This window comes from Ranitomeya imitator, chromosome 3 (assembly GCF_032444005.1).
Source record: "Ranitomeya imitator isolate aRanImi1 chromosome 3, aRanImi1.pri, whole genome shotgun sequence".
NCBI lineage: Eukaryota > Metazoa > Chordata > Amphibia > Anura > Dendrobatidae > Ranitomeya > Ranitomeya imitator.
Window position 1 is genome coordinate 64,014,574 of NC_091284.1, and position 16,520 is coordinate 64,031,093.

General features: G+C 44.9%; 1 protein-coding gene across 48 annotated transcripts in view; it reads left to right on the forward strand.

Moving 5' to 3' along the window:
* The window catches only part of ROBO2 (roundabout guidance receptor 2), a 1,525,058-nt gene that overhangs the window by 1,447,198 nt on the left and 61,340 nt on the right, over positions 1 to 16,520 (forward strand). For all 48 annotated transcript variants that reach the window (XM_069760932.1, XM_069760937.1, XM_069760914.1 and 45 more), the window contains 2 exons: positions 11,576 to 11,618; positions 14,734 to 14,861. In XM_069760932.1, the coding sequence (XP_069617033.1) occupies positions 11,576 to 11,618; positions 14,734 to 14,861 (171 nt within the window). The remainder of the gene's footprint in view (positions 1 to 11,575; positions 11,619 to 14,733; positions 14,862 to 16,520) is intronic.

Sequence of the window (16,520 nt, forward strand, 5' to 3'; positions counted from 1 at the left end):
CTCTCAGAAGACAGGAAGCTGGTGCTCCTCTGTCAGGAGACAGGAAGCTGGTGCTTCTCTCTCTGGAGACAGGAAGCTGGTGCTCCTCTCTCAGAAGACAGGAAGCTGGTGCTCCTCTGTCAGGAGACAGGAAGCTGGTGCTTCTCTCTCTGGAGACAGGAAGCTGGTACTCCTTTGTCTGGAGACAGGAAGCTGGTGCTCCTCTGTCTGGAGACAGGAAGCTGGTGCTCCTCTGTCTGGAGACAGAAAGCTGGTGCTCCTCTGTCAGGAGACAGGAAGCTGGTGCTCCTCTCTCAGGAGACAGGAAGCTGGTGCTCCTCTCTCAAGAGACAGGAAGCTGGTGCTCCTCTGTCAGGAGACAGGAAGCTGGTGCTCCTCTGTCAGGAGACAGGAAGCTGGTGCTCCTCTCTCAGGAGACAGGAAGCTGGTGCTCCTCTCTCAGAAGACAGGAAGCTGGTGCTTCTCTGTCAGGAGACAGGAAGCTGGTGCTCCTCTCTCAGAAGACAGGAAGCTGGTGCTCCTCTGTCAGGAGACAGGAAGCTGGTGCTTCTCTCTCTGGAGACAGGAAGCTGGTGCTCCTCTCTCAGAAGGCAGGAAGCTGGTGCTCCTCTGTCAGGAGACAGGAAGCTGGTGCTTCTCTCTCTGGAGACAGGAAGCTGGTACTCCTCTGTCTGGAGACAGGAAGCTGGTGCTCCTCTGTCAGGAGACAGGAAGCTGGTGCTCCTCTGTCAGGAGACAGGAAGCTGGTGCTCCTCTGTCAGGAGACAGGAAGCTGGTGCTCCTCTCAGGAGACAGGAAGCTGGTGCTCCTCTGTCAGGAGACAGGAAGCTGATGCTCCTCTGTCAGGAGACAGGAAGCTGGTGCTCCTCTCTCAGAAGACAGGAAGCTGGTGCTCCTCTGTCAGGAGACAGGAAGCTGGTGCTCCTCTCTCAGAAGACCGGAAGCTGGTGCATCTCTGTCAGGAGACAGGAAGCTGGTGCTTCTCTCTCTGGAGACAGGAAGCTGGTGCTCCTCTGTCTGGAGTCAGGACAGTGGGGCTCAACTGTATGGAGTCAGGAAGGTGGGGTTCCTTCTTCTGGAGTCAGGATGGTGGGGCTCCTCTGTCTGGAGTCAGGAAGGTGGAGCCCCTCTGTCTGGTGTCAGAAGGTGGGGCACCTCTGTCTGGAGACAGGAAGCTGTTGCTCCTCTGTCTGGAGACAGGAAGCTGGTGCTCCTCTGTCTGGAGACAGAAAGCTGGTGCTCCTCTGTCAGGAGACAGGAAGCTGGTGCTCCTCTCTCAGGAGACAGGAAGCTGGCCTTCCTCTCTCAGGAGACAGGAAGCTGGTGCTCCTCTGTCAGGAGACAGGAAGCTGGTGCTCCTCTGTCAGGAGACAGGAAGCTGGTGCTCCTCTCTCAGGAGACAGGAAGCTGGTGCTCCTCTCTCAGAAGACAGGAAGCTGTTGCTCCTCTGTCAGGAGACAGGAAGCTGGTGCTCCTCTCTCAGTAGACAGGAAGCTGGTGCTCCTCTGTCAGGAGACAGGAAGCTGGTGCTCCTCTCTCAGGAGACAGGAAGCTGGTGCTCCTCTTTTAGAATACAGGAAGCTGGTGCTCCTCTGTCAGGAGACAGGAAGCTGGTGCTCCTCTCTCAGAAGACAGGAAGCTGGTGCTCCTCTGTCAGGAGACAGGAAGCTGGTGCTTCTCTCTCTGGAGACAGGAAGCTGGTACTCCTCTGTCTGGAGACAGGAAGCTGGTGCTCCTCTTTTAGAAGACAGGAAGCTGGTGCTTCTCTCTCTGGAGACAGGAAGCTGGTGCTCCTCTCTCAGAAGGCAGGAAGCTGGTGCTCCTCTGTCAGGAGACAGGAAGCTGGTGCTTCTCTCTCTGGAGACAGGAAGCTGGTACTCCTCTGTCTGGAGACAGGAAGCTGGTGCTCCTCTGTCAGGAGACAGGAAGCTGGTGCTCCTCTGTCAGGAGACAGGAAGCTGGTGCTCCTCTGTCAGGAGACAGGAAGCTGGTGCTCCTCTGTCAGGAGACAGGAAGCTGGTGCTCCTCTCTCAGGAGACAGGAAGCTGGCCTTCCTCTCTCAGGAGACAGGAAGCTGGTGCTCCTCTGTCAGGAGACAGGAAGCTGGTGCTCCTCTGTCAGGAGACAGGAAGCTGGTGCTCCTCTCTCAGGAGACAGGAAGCTGGTGCTCCTCTCTCAGAAGACAGGAAGCTGGTGCTCCTCTGTCAGGAGACAGGAAGCTGGTGCTCCTCTCTCAGTAGACAGGAAGCTGGTGCTCCTCTGTCAGGAGACAGGAAGCTGGTGCTCCTCTCTCAGGAGACAGGAAGCTGGTGCTCCTCTTTTAGAAGACAGGAAGCTGGTGCTCCTCTGTCAGGAGACAGGAAGCTGGTGCTCCTCTCTCAGAAGACAGGAAGCTGGTGCTCCTCTGTCAGGAGACAGGAAGCTGGTGCTTCTCTCTCTGGAGACAGGAAGCTGGTGCTCCTCTCTCAGAAGGCAGGAAGCTGGTGCTCCTCTGTCAGGAGACAGGAAGCTGGTGCTTCTCTCTCTGGAGACAGGAAGCTGGTACTCCTCTGTCTGGAGACAGGAAGCTGGTGCTCCTCTGTCAGGAGACAGGAAGCTGGTGCTCCTCTGTCAGGAGACAGGAAGCTGGTGCTCCTCTGTCAGGAGACAGGAAGCTGGTGCTCCTCTGTCAGGAGACAGGAAGCTGGTGCTCCTCTGTCAGGAGACAGGAAGCTGATGCTCCTCTGTCAGGAGACAGGAAGCTGGTGCTCCTCTCTCAGAAGACAGGAAGCTGGTGCTCCTCTGTCAGGAGACAGGAAGCTGGTGCTCCTCTCTCAGAAGACCGGAAGCTGGTGCATCTCTGTCAGGAGACAGGAAGCTGGTGCTTCTCTCTCTGGAGACAGGAAGCTGGTGCTCCTCTGTCTGGAGTCAGGACAGTGGGGCTCAACTGTATGGAGTCAGGAAGGTCGGGTTCCTTCTTCTGGAGTCAGGATGGTGGGGCTCCTCTGTCTGGAGTCAGGAAGGTGGAGCCCCTCTGTCTGGTGTCAGAAGGTGGGGCACCTCTGTCTGGAGACAGGAAGCTGTTGCTCCTCTGTCTGGAGACAGGAAGCTGGTGCTCCTCTGTCTGGAGACAGAAAGCTGGTGCTCCTCTGTCAGGAGACAGGAAGCTGGTGCTCCTCTCTCAGGAGACAGGAAGCTGGCCTTCCTCTCTCAGGAGACAGGAAGCTGGTGCTCCTCTGTCAGGAGACAGGAAGCTGGTGCTCCTCTGTCAGGAGACAGGAAGCTGGTGCTCCTCTCTCAGGAGACAGGAAGCTGGTGCTCCTCTCTCAGAAGACAGGAAGCTGGTGCTCCTCTGTCAGGAGACAGGAAGCTGGTGCTCCTCTCTCAGTAGACAGGAAGCTGGTGCTCCTCTGTCAGGAGACAGGAAGCTGGTGCTCCTCTCTCAGGAGACAGGAAGCTGGTGCTCCTCTTTTAGAAGACAGGAAGCTGGTGCTCCTCTGTCAGGAGACAGGAAGCTGGTGCTCCTCTCTCAGAAGACAGGAAGCTGGTGCTCCTCTGTCAGGAGACAGGAAGCTGGTGCTTCTCTCTCTGGAGACAGGAAGCTGGTACTCCTCTGTCTGGAGACAGGAAGCTGGTGCTCCTCTTTTAGAAGACAGGAAGCTGGTGCTTCTCTCTCTGGAGACAGGAAGCTGGTGCTCCTCTCTCAGAAGGCAGGAAGCTGGTGCTCCTCTGTCAGGAGACAGGAAGCTGGTGCTTCTCTCTCTGGAGACAGGAAGCTGGTACTCCTCTGTCTGGAGACAGGAAGCTGGTGCTCCTCTGTCAGGAGACAGGAAGCTGGTGCTCCTCTGTCAGGAGACAGGAAGGTGGTGCTCCTCTGTCAGGAGACAGGAAGCTGGTGCTCCTCTGTCAGGAGACAGGAAGCTGGTGCTCCTCTCTCAGGAGACAGGAAGCTGGCCTTCCTCTCTCAGGAGACAGGAAGCTGGTGCTCCTCTGTCAGGAGACAGGAAGCTGGTGCTCCTCTGTCAGGAGACAGGAAGCTGGTGCTCCTCTCTCAGGAGACAGGAAGCTGGTGCTCCTCTCTCAGAAGACAGGAAGCTGGTGCTCCTCTGTCAGGAGACAGGAAGCTGGTGCTCCTCTCTCAGTAGACAGGAAGCTGGTGCTCCTCTGTCAGGAGACAGGAAGCTGGTGCTCCTCTCTCAGGAGACAGGAAGCTGGTGCTCCTCTTTTAGAAGACAGGAAGCTGGTGCTCCTCTGTCAGGAGACAGGAAGCTGGTGCTCCTCTCTCAGAAGACAGGAAGCTGGTGCTCCTCTGTCAGGAGACAGGAAGCTGGTGCTTCTCTCTCTGGAGACAGGAAGCTGGTGCTCCTCTCTCAGAAGGCAGGAAGCTGGTGCTCCTCTGTCAGGAGACAGGAAGCTGGTGCTTCTCTCTCTGGAGACAGGAAGCTGGTACTCCTCTGTCTGGAGACAGGAAGCTGGTGCTCCTCTGTCAGGAGACAGGAAGCTGGTGCTCCTCTGTCAGGAGACAGGAAGCTGGTGCTCCTCTGTCAGGAGACAGGAAGCTGGTGCTCCTCTGTCAGGAGACAGGAAGCTGGTGCTCCTCTGTCAGGAGACAGGAAGCTGATGCTCCTCTGTCAGGAGACAGGAAGCTGGTGCTCCTCTCTCAGAAGACAGGAAGCTGGTGCTCCTCTGTCAGGAGACAGGAAGCTGGTGCTCCTCTCTCAGAAGACAGGAAGCTGGTGCTCCTCTGTCTGGAGTCAGGACAGTGGGGCTCAACTGTATGGAGTCAGGAAGGTCGGGTTCCTTCTTCTGGAGTCAGGATGGTGGGGCTCCTCTGTCTGGAGTCAGGAAGGTGGAGCCCCTCTGTCTGGTGTCAGAAGGTGGGGCACCTCTGTCTGGAGACAGGAAGCTGTTGCTCCTCTGTCTGGAGACAGGAAGCTGGTGCTCCTCTGTCTGGAGACAGAAAGCTGGTGCTCCTCTGTCAGGAGACAGGAAGCTGGTGCTCCTCTCTCAGGAGACAGGAAGCTGGCCTTCCTCTCTCAGGAGACAGGAAGCTGGTGCTCCTCTGTCAGGAGACAGGAAGCTGGTGCTCCTTTGTCAGGAGACAGGAAGCTGGTGCTCCTCTCTCAGGAGACAGGAAGCTGGTGCTCCTCTCTCAGAAGACAGGAAGCTGGTGCTCCTCTGTCAGGAGACAGGAAGCTGGTGCTCCTCTCTCAGTAGACAGGAAGCTGGTGCTCCTCTGTCAGGAGACAGGAAGCTGGTGCTTCTCTCTCTGGAGACAGGAAGCTGGTGCTCCTCTCTCAGAAGGCAGGAAGCTGGTGCTCCTCTGTCAGGAGACAGGAAGCTGGTGCTTCTCTCTCTGGAGACAGGAAGCTGGTGCTCCTCTGTCTGGAGTTAGGAAGGTGGGGCTCCTCTGTCTGGAGACAGGAAGGTGGGGCTCCTCTGTCTGGATTAGGAAGGTGGGGCTCCTCTGTCTGGAGACAAGAAACTGGTGCTCCTCTCTGGAGACAGGAAGCTGGTGCTTCTCTCTCTGGAGACAGGAAGCTGGTACTCCTCTGTCTGGAGACAGGAAACTGGTGCTCCTCTCTCAGGAGACAGGAAGCTGGTGCTCCTCTCTCAGGAGACAGGAAGCTGGTGCTCCTCTGTCAGGAGACAGGAAGCTGGTGCTCTTCTGTCTGGAGACAGGACAGTTGGGGCTCCTCTGTCTGGAGTCATTAAGGTGGAGTCATCCATGCACAAAAGCTCCCTAGTCTGCCATGGTTGGTTGCAAGGACCTTGATAGCAAGTACACCCAGCAACATTGCACATGCACTAGAAGAAGACCATAGCACACGCTGTCAATAAAGCCAAGTCCTCCCCGATGTCTCCACCTACTTTTCTCTAGCAGTTAACATATGGTACACATAGTGTTTTTATTTTTTTAAATTCCGCCTCTAATTTTGCACATAAGGACATTTCTAGAGCACACAGGGACTAATCAAACAGCAAGCTATGGCTTTTGGAGAGAAAAAAAAATTACAGGTTTTCTTTATTCTTTTAGACGAACTCACACATAGTAATTGCAGTGTTGTTGAATAAAAAGGAAGAAAAACTCTATTTATTGGCACATGGTAACTCAAGATCTACTTAAAGGAGTATTCCAATGATGGGCTTTTTTGACCAGCAATGAATCATTTCAGCTTGTTGTTCTTTATTTAATATTAGTGAGTTCTGGCCTTTATTTAAGTAAGTAAAAAATGCATATAGTGTACAATCATAATTAAAATAGTGAAAGATACAGAAATCTGTGAGAAAGCAAGAGCTCTTAGGTCTCTACAATAAATGTAGATGTAGGAAACTAATGATCCGATATGTTCGATAACACTATTTCCTGAATAATCCTTTGATTGCGTTGACATTGGTACACAAAAATGTACAGTACAGGGATGGCATCCAAGTCTGATTTTTTTCACCGACCCATAGACTTGTACTTTGGAGTTTGATCAGTGAATCGGTCATGCTCTCTGATTTTGCAAAGTCCACTTGCTCCCCAAAAATACACGGACAATAAAAGGTACGAGAGAAAAACACAAATAGAATTTAATTGTGAAAAACTGACATCTGAATGAGCCCCAATGTACGGCTCTATATGACCTGATCATTCTTGACATTGATGGGTATCCATGCCCGGTGCCCCCACATTGAATCATGTTAAATGCTAAAAGCTTACAGAGCCATAAAAATTCCTGGGCTACGATGCTGGGAAGATGATGCTGTCAGACAGGAATGCATATTTTAATTACAAGGACTCCGATCTGACAGCCTTCCCCGACATTGATTAACTATGGACTGGTTGCAATGTTTTGTTTCCAGCCCTCATTCAGAAAGCGATTGTCAGATATTCAGGATTCTTGTTTTTAATCCCCTTTTTATAAGTTTATTACAGGAATGTGTTGCATTTTAATGAAGTGAACGTGTGGGCATTCCTCTAATGTTAGGAGTATTGCTGACATGATGGCTCCAGAGGTAGCTCAGTGCCAGATGTTTTCTTCGGAGAGAGCCCCTTCTTTGTCAAGTAGAGGGAGCACCTGGATGGAAGCCGGACTGCCACTAATCCTTATGTGATACGTTTAGTTGATGTGTTTCCTCATTGTCTATTGTCTTGGTGTATACGAAATGTGTATTTGGAGGAAAGTCTGCTCGCTATGGGGTCAGATACTTATTATGTCTCTTTGGACTTCTCCCACATTCATAAAATTATCAATCAAATAAAAGCATGGGGTATCGGGCACAACGAACTCCTTGAAGCCATTACACCTGTATTGGACCAGTCTACCTGATGGCTAGCTCCATTCCTGGGATTGACTTTCTTACCTCTGTCATCATAGAGATTAATACTTGGTTTCCACTTCTGTATTAACAGTATGACTTTTCTTGAAGCACAGCCAGTCAGCAATGAATAAAGTGAATGTCCACCGTAAAACACCATTGTATGCATTCATGTGTTGATGTATTTTGATAAGTCTTGTTCATTTATGAACGGTCCAGTTCCCCTGTGGATATAAAACCTGTGATCAGTTTTGTGGTTGGAAGTGAATGGGAGTCATCCTGCAGACACTTCTTCCCATAACTGGATATTTCTCTCTTTTTAAAACTTTGTCACAAGTGGTTTTATTGGGATTTCATTCTCCCCTACATTTGAGCAGCTTCATTAGGTTCACTTAAAATGCTAAAAATCTGACTGCATGTCTGCACCTCTAAGTAGAGTAGAAAAGCTTACTGCATACTGTTTTACTATGAATGTGTATGTGTGAACAGTATGCAATAAGATCTAGAGCTCCACCTAGTGTTGACTGCCAGCATTGAGTTCTACATACTGAACGAGGTATAAAGGGGATTTGGAACTCTGTGTCAGAAAGCAAAGCTGAGATTAACATGAAGATACATTGAGACAGATTATATTGGACATGTTTAGTTTATATTTTTGAAATATTATTTGTAGGTAGACATTCACTGTAAGGAGGTCCTTTCGGCTCTCCTAACATATCTGTTTTAGTAAATACTTGTACATCCTAAAGTTTAAAAAAAAAACTGGATCATCGTTTTTTAGCATTTTGCGTTATGATGTTACTCTGTTATTCCTCTTAGAAGTGTACAAATATGTTAACAACCGACTGTTATAAATTGAGAGGATGTCCTCTGACACTGTGCAATCAAAAGTGACACTCCCATACTGCACTGTCTGACACTGTTCAATCAATAGTGACACTCTCATCCTGCACAGTCAGAAATTATCCAATCAAAAGTGACACTCCCATCCTGCACAGCCAGAAATTGTCCAATCAAAAGTGACACTCCCATCCTGCACAGCCGGAAATTGTCCAATCAAAAGTGACACTCCCATACTGCACAGATGCAAATTGTCCAATCCAAAGTGACACTCCCATCATGCACAGCCCTAAACTGTTCAATCAAAGTGACACTACCATCCTGTACAGCCGGAAACTGTTCAATCAAAGTGACACTACCATCCTGTACAGCCGGAAACTGACATAAAATTACACTCCTATCCTGCACAGTCTGACACTGTTAAATCAATTGTGAACCTCTGATCCTGCACATTCTGTCACTGTCATACAATAGGAACACTCCCATCTTGTGCAGTCTGACACTGTCCAATCAATACTGGCATTCTCAGACCATGTAGGGTTTATATAAGGAGAATGGTTACACTTAGGCTACTTTCACACATCAGGTTTTCGCCGTCAGGCACAATCCGGCAAATTTTCAAAAAAATCGATCCGGCAAAAGTTGCCGCCGGATCCGTTTTTTTCTCATAGACTTGTATTAGGGCCGGATGGTCTCATGTTTCATCCATTTTTTCGCCGGATCCCTCAAAAATTGTCGGTCCAGCGGCCAGAGAGAACGCACAGAGGAACGCATTTTGTGTCCGTCTAAAAAACGGACAGCGACAGATCCGGCTCCATGTGGCTTTTGCTATAATGGAAGCCTATGGCGTCGGATTCGTCAACTGAGATAATTCGGCAACGGATTCCATTTTTTAAAACCAGGCATGCTCCGATTTTGTCGCTTTTTCCATTCTGGTCTCTCTCTCTCTCTCCTCCCCGGATCAGCTTGTCATCATATATCAGCTAGTCGGATCCGGCAAAAAAATGGATCCGTCGCATCAGTTTTTCACAATTTTCAATGGATCCATTTTTTTCAAAATTGGCCGGATTTAGCCTGACAGCGAAAACCTGATGTGTGAAAGTAGCCTAATTTAAAATGATTCAGGAATTTCTCGAAGATGGCATAACAGAGTTATAAAAAGGTGCTTCTGTGTTATTTTACTTATTTCTATATTTTAGGAAATGAAGCATTTACTGGAACAGATCACTTTAAAGTGTAGCTCTGTACAAAAGCTGAAAGTTTAGCTGTCCGTCAAGTTTATCACTAAATGTGCCATTTATTTATTGTGTATATACTGTGTATGTTTACAATATTCACAAAATGTCTGTACTTGGATGATACATCTTTGCTCTTTTGTTCTTTGCACCCTACTTTGGTTTTACATTGCATTGCATGTGGACTCCGTGCACTAACCTTTAATTGATCCTTTACAACTCAAAAATATCGCCAACTTCAAAGTTTCTAATGGTACTGACACAAAAGGAACATTTATAAATTAAAGGAGGAAGCAAAGCTGGTGATAGTACCCATCACACCAGATACTTCTGAGTCTGTAAGACGGGAGTCTAGGATAACACCACCTTTTCTATTTCACCAATATTGACAAATGTTCCTCATTGTACCCAGTAAACCCTTAATGCAATCCCACATCTGCCAACAGATCAGTAATATAAACACATCCAAAATGTTACAGATATCCCAGAACTTGTCATGTGGCCCAACTCATTTAGGTATTCTCGAATGATGCATTATCTCTGGTTTTCTAGAAGACTGCTAGTAAACCTACAGTCTTAGCCTGAGTCCTGTGCATGGAGACTAAATGGCAGAGGACAGTCAATACATGGTCTTGGTAGACTGTAGGGATGAGCACAACTCTCATTTGTTTAAGGCATATCTGCTTTAATTGGCCAGGAATTGGGAAATTTGATTAATCCCAAATTAAATCTGCCGCCCCCCAAAAAAAAAAAGTTTATTATGCCCCAAGGTCTCTCCAAACCATAAAGTGTTATAGCCAAAAAGTCAAAAATGGAAAATTATATTCACTTGTTCTAGGATCCCCAAAACCCAAATGTCTAGCCAATGCAATTTCTTGCCCAGACCTTGGCTCGCTTCTTTTTAGTATTCCAGCACTGACTGGTTCTAACACACTTATATGGGCTGTAACACACATTGTGACATGCATTGCGCCCCACATGATTGCATGGAGTAATGCACTTCATTTATGTATGTCATGCCCCATATGGTCACATGACGCCTGGTGTGAACATATGGTAGCTTGGTATAATCCTTTGTTATTATTTTTTCATGTTCCCAGCCCTATAATCAAGCAGTAAGGCAGCTGTCTGGCAAAACTGAATATTTTAGGAATTTGTTCTTTTACATATCTCTAGTAGTAATGCAGTATTTTTCTGCCATATGGGCTCCATTGGACTTTGTATGGTGTTATTCTAAGCTAAAGATAGTGCTATAATGGAGAAACTTCCATACATATGTAGTCCAGTAGAGCATGCAACGTTTTCTTTCTGTCCAATTTGTCTAAAATCCAACTAAAAACCCCTAGGTGGTCCTCTTTATCAAATCCGATTCATAATGAGGTAAAATACAGACTTCATCAACTTCTATGGCAGTCCCATTACATCCAAGTGTATGGAGCCTTAAAAAGGACCTGCCTCCAAGCCAAAAAGAGTCCAGTTTCTACTTTTATTTTATTCCCGCTGCTCATCTGAGAACTATCATTATTTTTTATTTTTTTAAATCTCCCATACAATTTCAGCAATTTGTATCTTTATATAAAGTTCTACTTTTTATGGTGTTTACTAAGGGGGCGTGGCTCAGTGTATTAATGCAGAGGAGCATAAAGACACGCCCCAGAGGAGCTTGTGAGCAATGTCCTCCTGTAAAGACCATGAATATTTGCACCAAATAAAAAGGCCTTCAAAAAAAGAAAAAAACTGAATATTGAGGAGAACAGCGGGAATAAAATAAGAGCCAAACCCAGACGATTTTGACTTAATGACGGGTCCTCTTTAAGGATCCTATGATAATTTCAGCTCTGCTACGTCAGTATGTCATTTCTATTCATTCTCTTTGGTCATGTGCCAATACAATTATGCTGAGCCTGGAAAAAAAGCGTTTCTTGCGGTCTATATTTGTAATTTTTTATCCTTCCTCTCGGAGCACATACAAACCCATTTACAAGAGAACGGCAAAATAAATGATCTTTCTTTGTGTCTGATGAAATCACAGGCATGCCTATTTTTTATTTTTCTTGAGAACTGAATTTTCTCGCCAGTGCTGCACGTTTCATACAATACAGTTATTTGGTAATGGAGTAATTACTACTTGGATTGCACTCTGACGACCATTGTAATGATGAGCTTGGCATTAAAACATAATTGACTTTGTTTTTCTTCTCGCTTTTAATCCACAGTCACATTTCAAAGAGGAGATGGAGGACTAATGAGTAACGGAAGGTAGGCCATGAAATTAAAAAGCAATCTTCTAATTGTACACCTCTGTCTTTGTGTCCCGAGGCAATGCTGCTCGGGGGCCTGCATTTCGGAGATCAGCTATCTAGAATATTACGGCACAACCCATTGTCTTCGGTGAACACCGACCCAGATGTTATCCATTGTATTCCCAGAGGTCTAAGGGGGAAAAAAAATCCTCGAAACAAACATAGCGTAATAAGTGATGTGTTCATTTGCAAGCAGAATGTTTATTACATTAAGAAGATATTAGCAAATGAAGTTGCGGTCGCCTAAGCCCTTCTAAATTGCCCTGAGTGAACGATTACACATAATCGATCACAGAATAAATGATTCACGGATGATGGATAGGCTGTGGATTGATAGGACTGAATTCCCCTACTTTGGTTACTCAATTGAAACTGATAAAACTCAATGGTGCCCCCATATATCCTCATTTACATTCCCTTTTGCCAATATGGAGATGGCAATTAGACCTTGGTTACAACTCGCAATCTCTTATTCAATCAATATTTTAGCAAAAACAGAGATTAGGCCTAACGAGAGCTCATGGACATCGCAGGAAGAAGTGTCTTTTCTTTATTGCCGTTGCCTAGGAAACAGGGTCTTCTCCTAGGGAATTATAAGAAACGTTTTATTGGAAAACTACAATGATTATTAATGCTACTTTTGATTTGACGAAATGCATTTTAGCTGTTATGGCTGGAAAATGTGATAAATGTGTAAGCTGAAGAGCCTCTTATATGCTCGTGTGTTTAGGAGGCGCTGACATGAGGAAGCTTAAAAGGGTCACAAATAATTGTCCTAGAACGGATCTAAGTGTATTCTGCTTGCGTAAAAATGTAAAACATAACATACAGAATTGTACAGTGCCCTAAAGTTGCATCTTTTTGAAGTGAACCTATCACTTTCCATTAACATGTATTTTTTACCTGGAGTAAATGGCATTTTGCTCCTGAATCTAATGTTGCTTTTATTTTGTTCCTGAGCCTCTCCGTTCCTGAGCTACGCTCCCCTCTTCCCTATATGTAAACCTAGTATTTTTTATCCAACTGGGGGGTGAACCTACAGATAATCCTTGAGGACCACGCCCACATGGATAAAAAAAAATTTTTCTCATAACTTCCCTGCTGCCTTGGTGCTCCGCTCCAATCTCCTTCCCAGTACAGTCCTGTGCTGTCACCTTTGCATCACTTCTGATTCCAGTGTTCAGGTGCAGTGATCAAGTGAGTAGATGGCACATGTCCTATAACAAAACAGAAAATGGGTATGGTTCCACTGGGTGGCTATTTACTGTCATCTACCAAATTTTTGTTGATTCCAAAAAAAGTACCTCCAATCCCTTCCTGCCCTGGCAATTTTCCATTTCTGCGCTTTAAATTTTTCTTCCCCTTCTACAAAGATAGCCTCTTGATTTTTGTGGGAAAAGTTGTAGTTTTGAATGATGCCATTCATTTTAATGCCATTCATTTTACCAGTCGATGTACTGAAAAATGGGAAAAAAAATCCAAGTGTGGTGAAATTTTTAGCCAAAAAATGCAATTCACAATAGTTTTTGAGTTTCTTTTTACGGTATTCACTGTGTGGCAAAAATAACTTGGCAACATGATTCACCAGGTCAGCATCATTACAGGTTTACCAAACTTCAGTATTGCAGTATATAGTAAAAATCACGGTCTCCAATGAGCGCCAGCCACAGGCTGATCTTTACACCCCACAATCACATTCCAAGGGGGCTGATGAGCGTGTGGAATCAGAGACAGCGGCATTTAAGTGGTTAGCAGCGTCAGGCAGGGCACATATGTAGGGAAGGGGTTAAAGGAGGACCTTTTACAGATTTTTTTTAAATTTCAGTTGAGTATCTTTTCCAATTGGGAAATTCTTACCAACTAGACATATATCACAGAACTTTTCTGTGGAGCCGGTTGTGTTTTGATTCACTATCATAAGAGAAGAAAAAACCAACATCCACAGAAACGTTCTGTGTTATACGCCCAGTTGATTGAAGGAAAAATGTACATCTTTCTTACCAGAGGAAATAACTTTAGAATGGAAGGCCATTGAAAAAAAAAAGTAAAATCTGTTCCAGAATCAGACCAGTGGAACAGCAATTGGGGAAGTACACTGCAGTAAAATGTCTTGTTCAAGCGTGACTCCAACATAATCCTTGGAAAAATACTATCTACCCAATGGGTTGATAGCCAAAAAAAAAGTTATGGAGACTTACTTACATTAGATCACTTTGGTGAGATAAGGAGTAGATGTTCCTCAGTGGGCAAGAGATGGGCATTCTCAAAAGATGGAAAATTCACGAGTGTAGGACAATACAAAAAATATGACTTTCCAAATTGTTGAGCATAAACTCTGTTATTTTTTATTACAACTCTTCTCCTCTGACCCAGAACAACCTCTTTTACTATAAGCAAGTCAGTTAGATTCGTGTTGTTTTTCAGCTAGCTCACAATGATAACCCAGGTCCTGATGCTTATGGCACGTTGTGTTTTCCTAAATTCACAGTTGACCCATTCCATACCATTTGTCAAATTCAATGAGAGCATTTTTTAATGCAGTCGTTTAAAAATTCACATAAGGTCAATTCACCAAAGACCAAACAGAAACGTTCATCACCTAGAGATATCATCGACACCAGAATGCATCACATCACCATGGTAACACGAGATTTAAGGAATGAACTCAAGGGGATTAAATGAATTTTACAGTAGTTTAATTCCAGCCCACCTTGTCTTATACTACAAAGCTCAGCGGGGGAAAAAAAGGATCAGTTTACGGATGACAGGCACATATTTGAAATGTGAAAGGTGAAGAAAAAAGTAGCTTAAAGTCCTGGAAATGACTGTTTCCGAAGAGTCATTGTGAGTGATTGCTCCCTTGAGGTGTTCATTTATCACATAGCCCCACGTGGAAGGTTTCCTCCCGAGCTGATAGCTTACTCCTTTTCCCAGACATTATATTTCATTCAGATTCATAGAGACACGACTGATGATTGGATGAAATGATTTACATTTCGGGATTTTTTGTACTGCCGTGAAACATTTATACCGATATTGATAAATAACGTATCTTCTTTTTAACTCTACAGTCGCCCAGGACTTTTAAACCCAAGTGACCCCAATTATCCATGGCTTGCAGACTCCTGGCCAGCTTCCAGCATGCCAGTAAACAACAGCAACAACGGACCAAACGATCTAGTAAATTTTGGATGTGGAGGTCAGTACTTTTTTTTTATAACATTGGGGCTTCGTGATGGTTTTAAATCTTTATCATATGCTGAATTTTTAATAGGTTGTCTAGTGAATACAAGCTAGCAATTATCCGCAGCATAGGTGATAACCGCTGATAGGTGTTGTCCGACTGGTGCGACTTGCACCAAATTGCGAATTGGGGAATTTTTATTGCAGTCAGGGCACCTTTTTCACCATTACAAAATTGTGCGGCAGGTGGGACTCCCGACCACTGCTTATTCATTCTCTAGTGCTCGGCAGCACCATATAGTGTCAGTGTTGTGCGGGTTGAGTATGTGCACTGCTGCTCCATTCTAATAGGGATAAAAGTTCCCAATTCTGCTGAACAGCTTGTGTCCTAAAACTTGGACCTTCACAGACCAACAAGTTATCACTTATCTTATTGATATGCGATAATTTGATTTAATTTGCACAGGTGATGAAATTATCACCATTCTAAGGATATCCTGAAAATGTGATCAGTGGGTGGCTTTCGAGGACTTGAGTTGGGGAACACTGGTCTATGGCATTGCTGGAAATAGCAGAGTTCTGTAACTTGGCTTTCTACAAAAGACCTATAGATAATCAATGAATATTGAGGAACAGCATAGCCATAAATTAGCACCCTTAGTATATTATGTGCTGAAACCCATTTTTCAGCCATGGTAGTGCTTGAGAAGACACCCATATGATATACATACGCGCCATAGTGGTATAGTAGGATAGAACACAAGACAATTTTATAATTACAATACATTACTTTTCCTGGCTGAAGTCATTCTATATCCATCCCATTTCAGCCTTTCTCAGGTATTCCAGCTTCAGGTACTGTAATCAATGGGAATTATTTTGGTTGCAGCTTGTGGTCTTGATCCTTCCTATACAAATCCTCTAGAAATCAAATGTCCACTATTGATTGTCTTTAAAGAACGCATCTCAGCTGATATTTCTATTCTTCTAGATGTGTCTGTTGTAGTTTTGTCCTAAAGCTAATTACGTAAATAAAAGATTTATTCTGCACCCATAAAGGCAATTTATAAGCAGGCTGACGTGATAATTTAATGTATGTTTGGGTTCAATAAACCACAAATTAACCTCAATACAAGAAAGATCGCTATTATTAAAGTGAAGGAAACTCAATTAACAAATACATTCTCATTCTCTGTAATTGCTTCTAATAGGCCTGATTTTTTTTCTTTTCTATAAAGTAAGGAAAATTAAATAAATATAAAATTACTTATAAAAATAATATGTGTAATTACACGTTTTGCTACATTTATACCTAAGGGTGCATCGACAATAATATGGTGAAGTATTTAAATGCATTTTTGCCTCTTCAAGACAAGAATGCAGCTGCCCACTACATCATTAGTAACTCTTAATGTATGTCCACATTTTTTTGAAGACAAATGAAAAAAAAAAAAAAATTTAAAGGTGGAGCACAAGATTTCTCCGAGAATAATATCCTTATTAAATGACTTCAAGATTTCTTCGTACAGGGACCAACCGTTAAAGTAGAACCATCAATGCCAACTTTTTAAATTATATACAGTAAAAAAAAAAATTCCATATGGTTTTATAAACAAATGAAGATTTATCAAAATTTTACAATTTAGGATTAACACATTTTTTAGGAACTCATTAT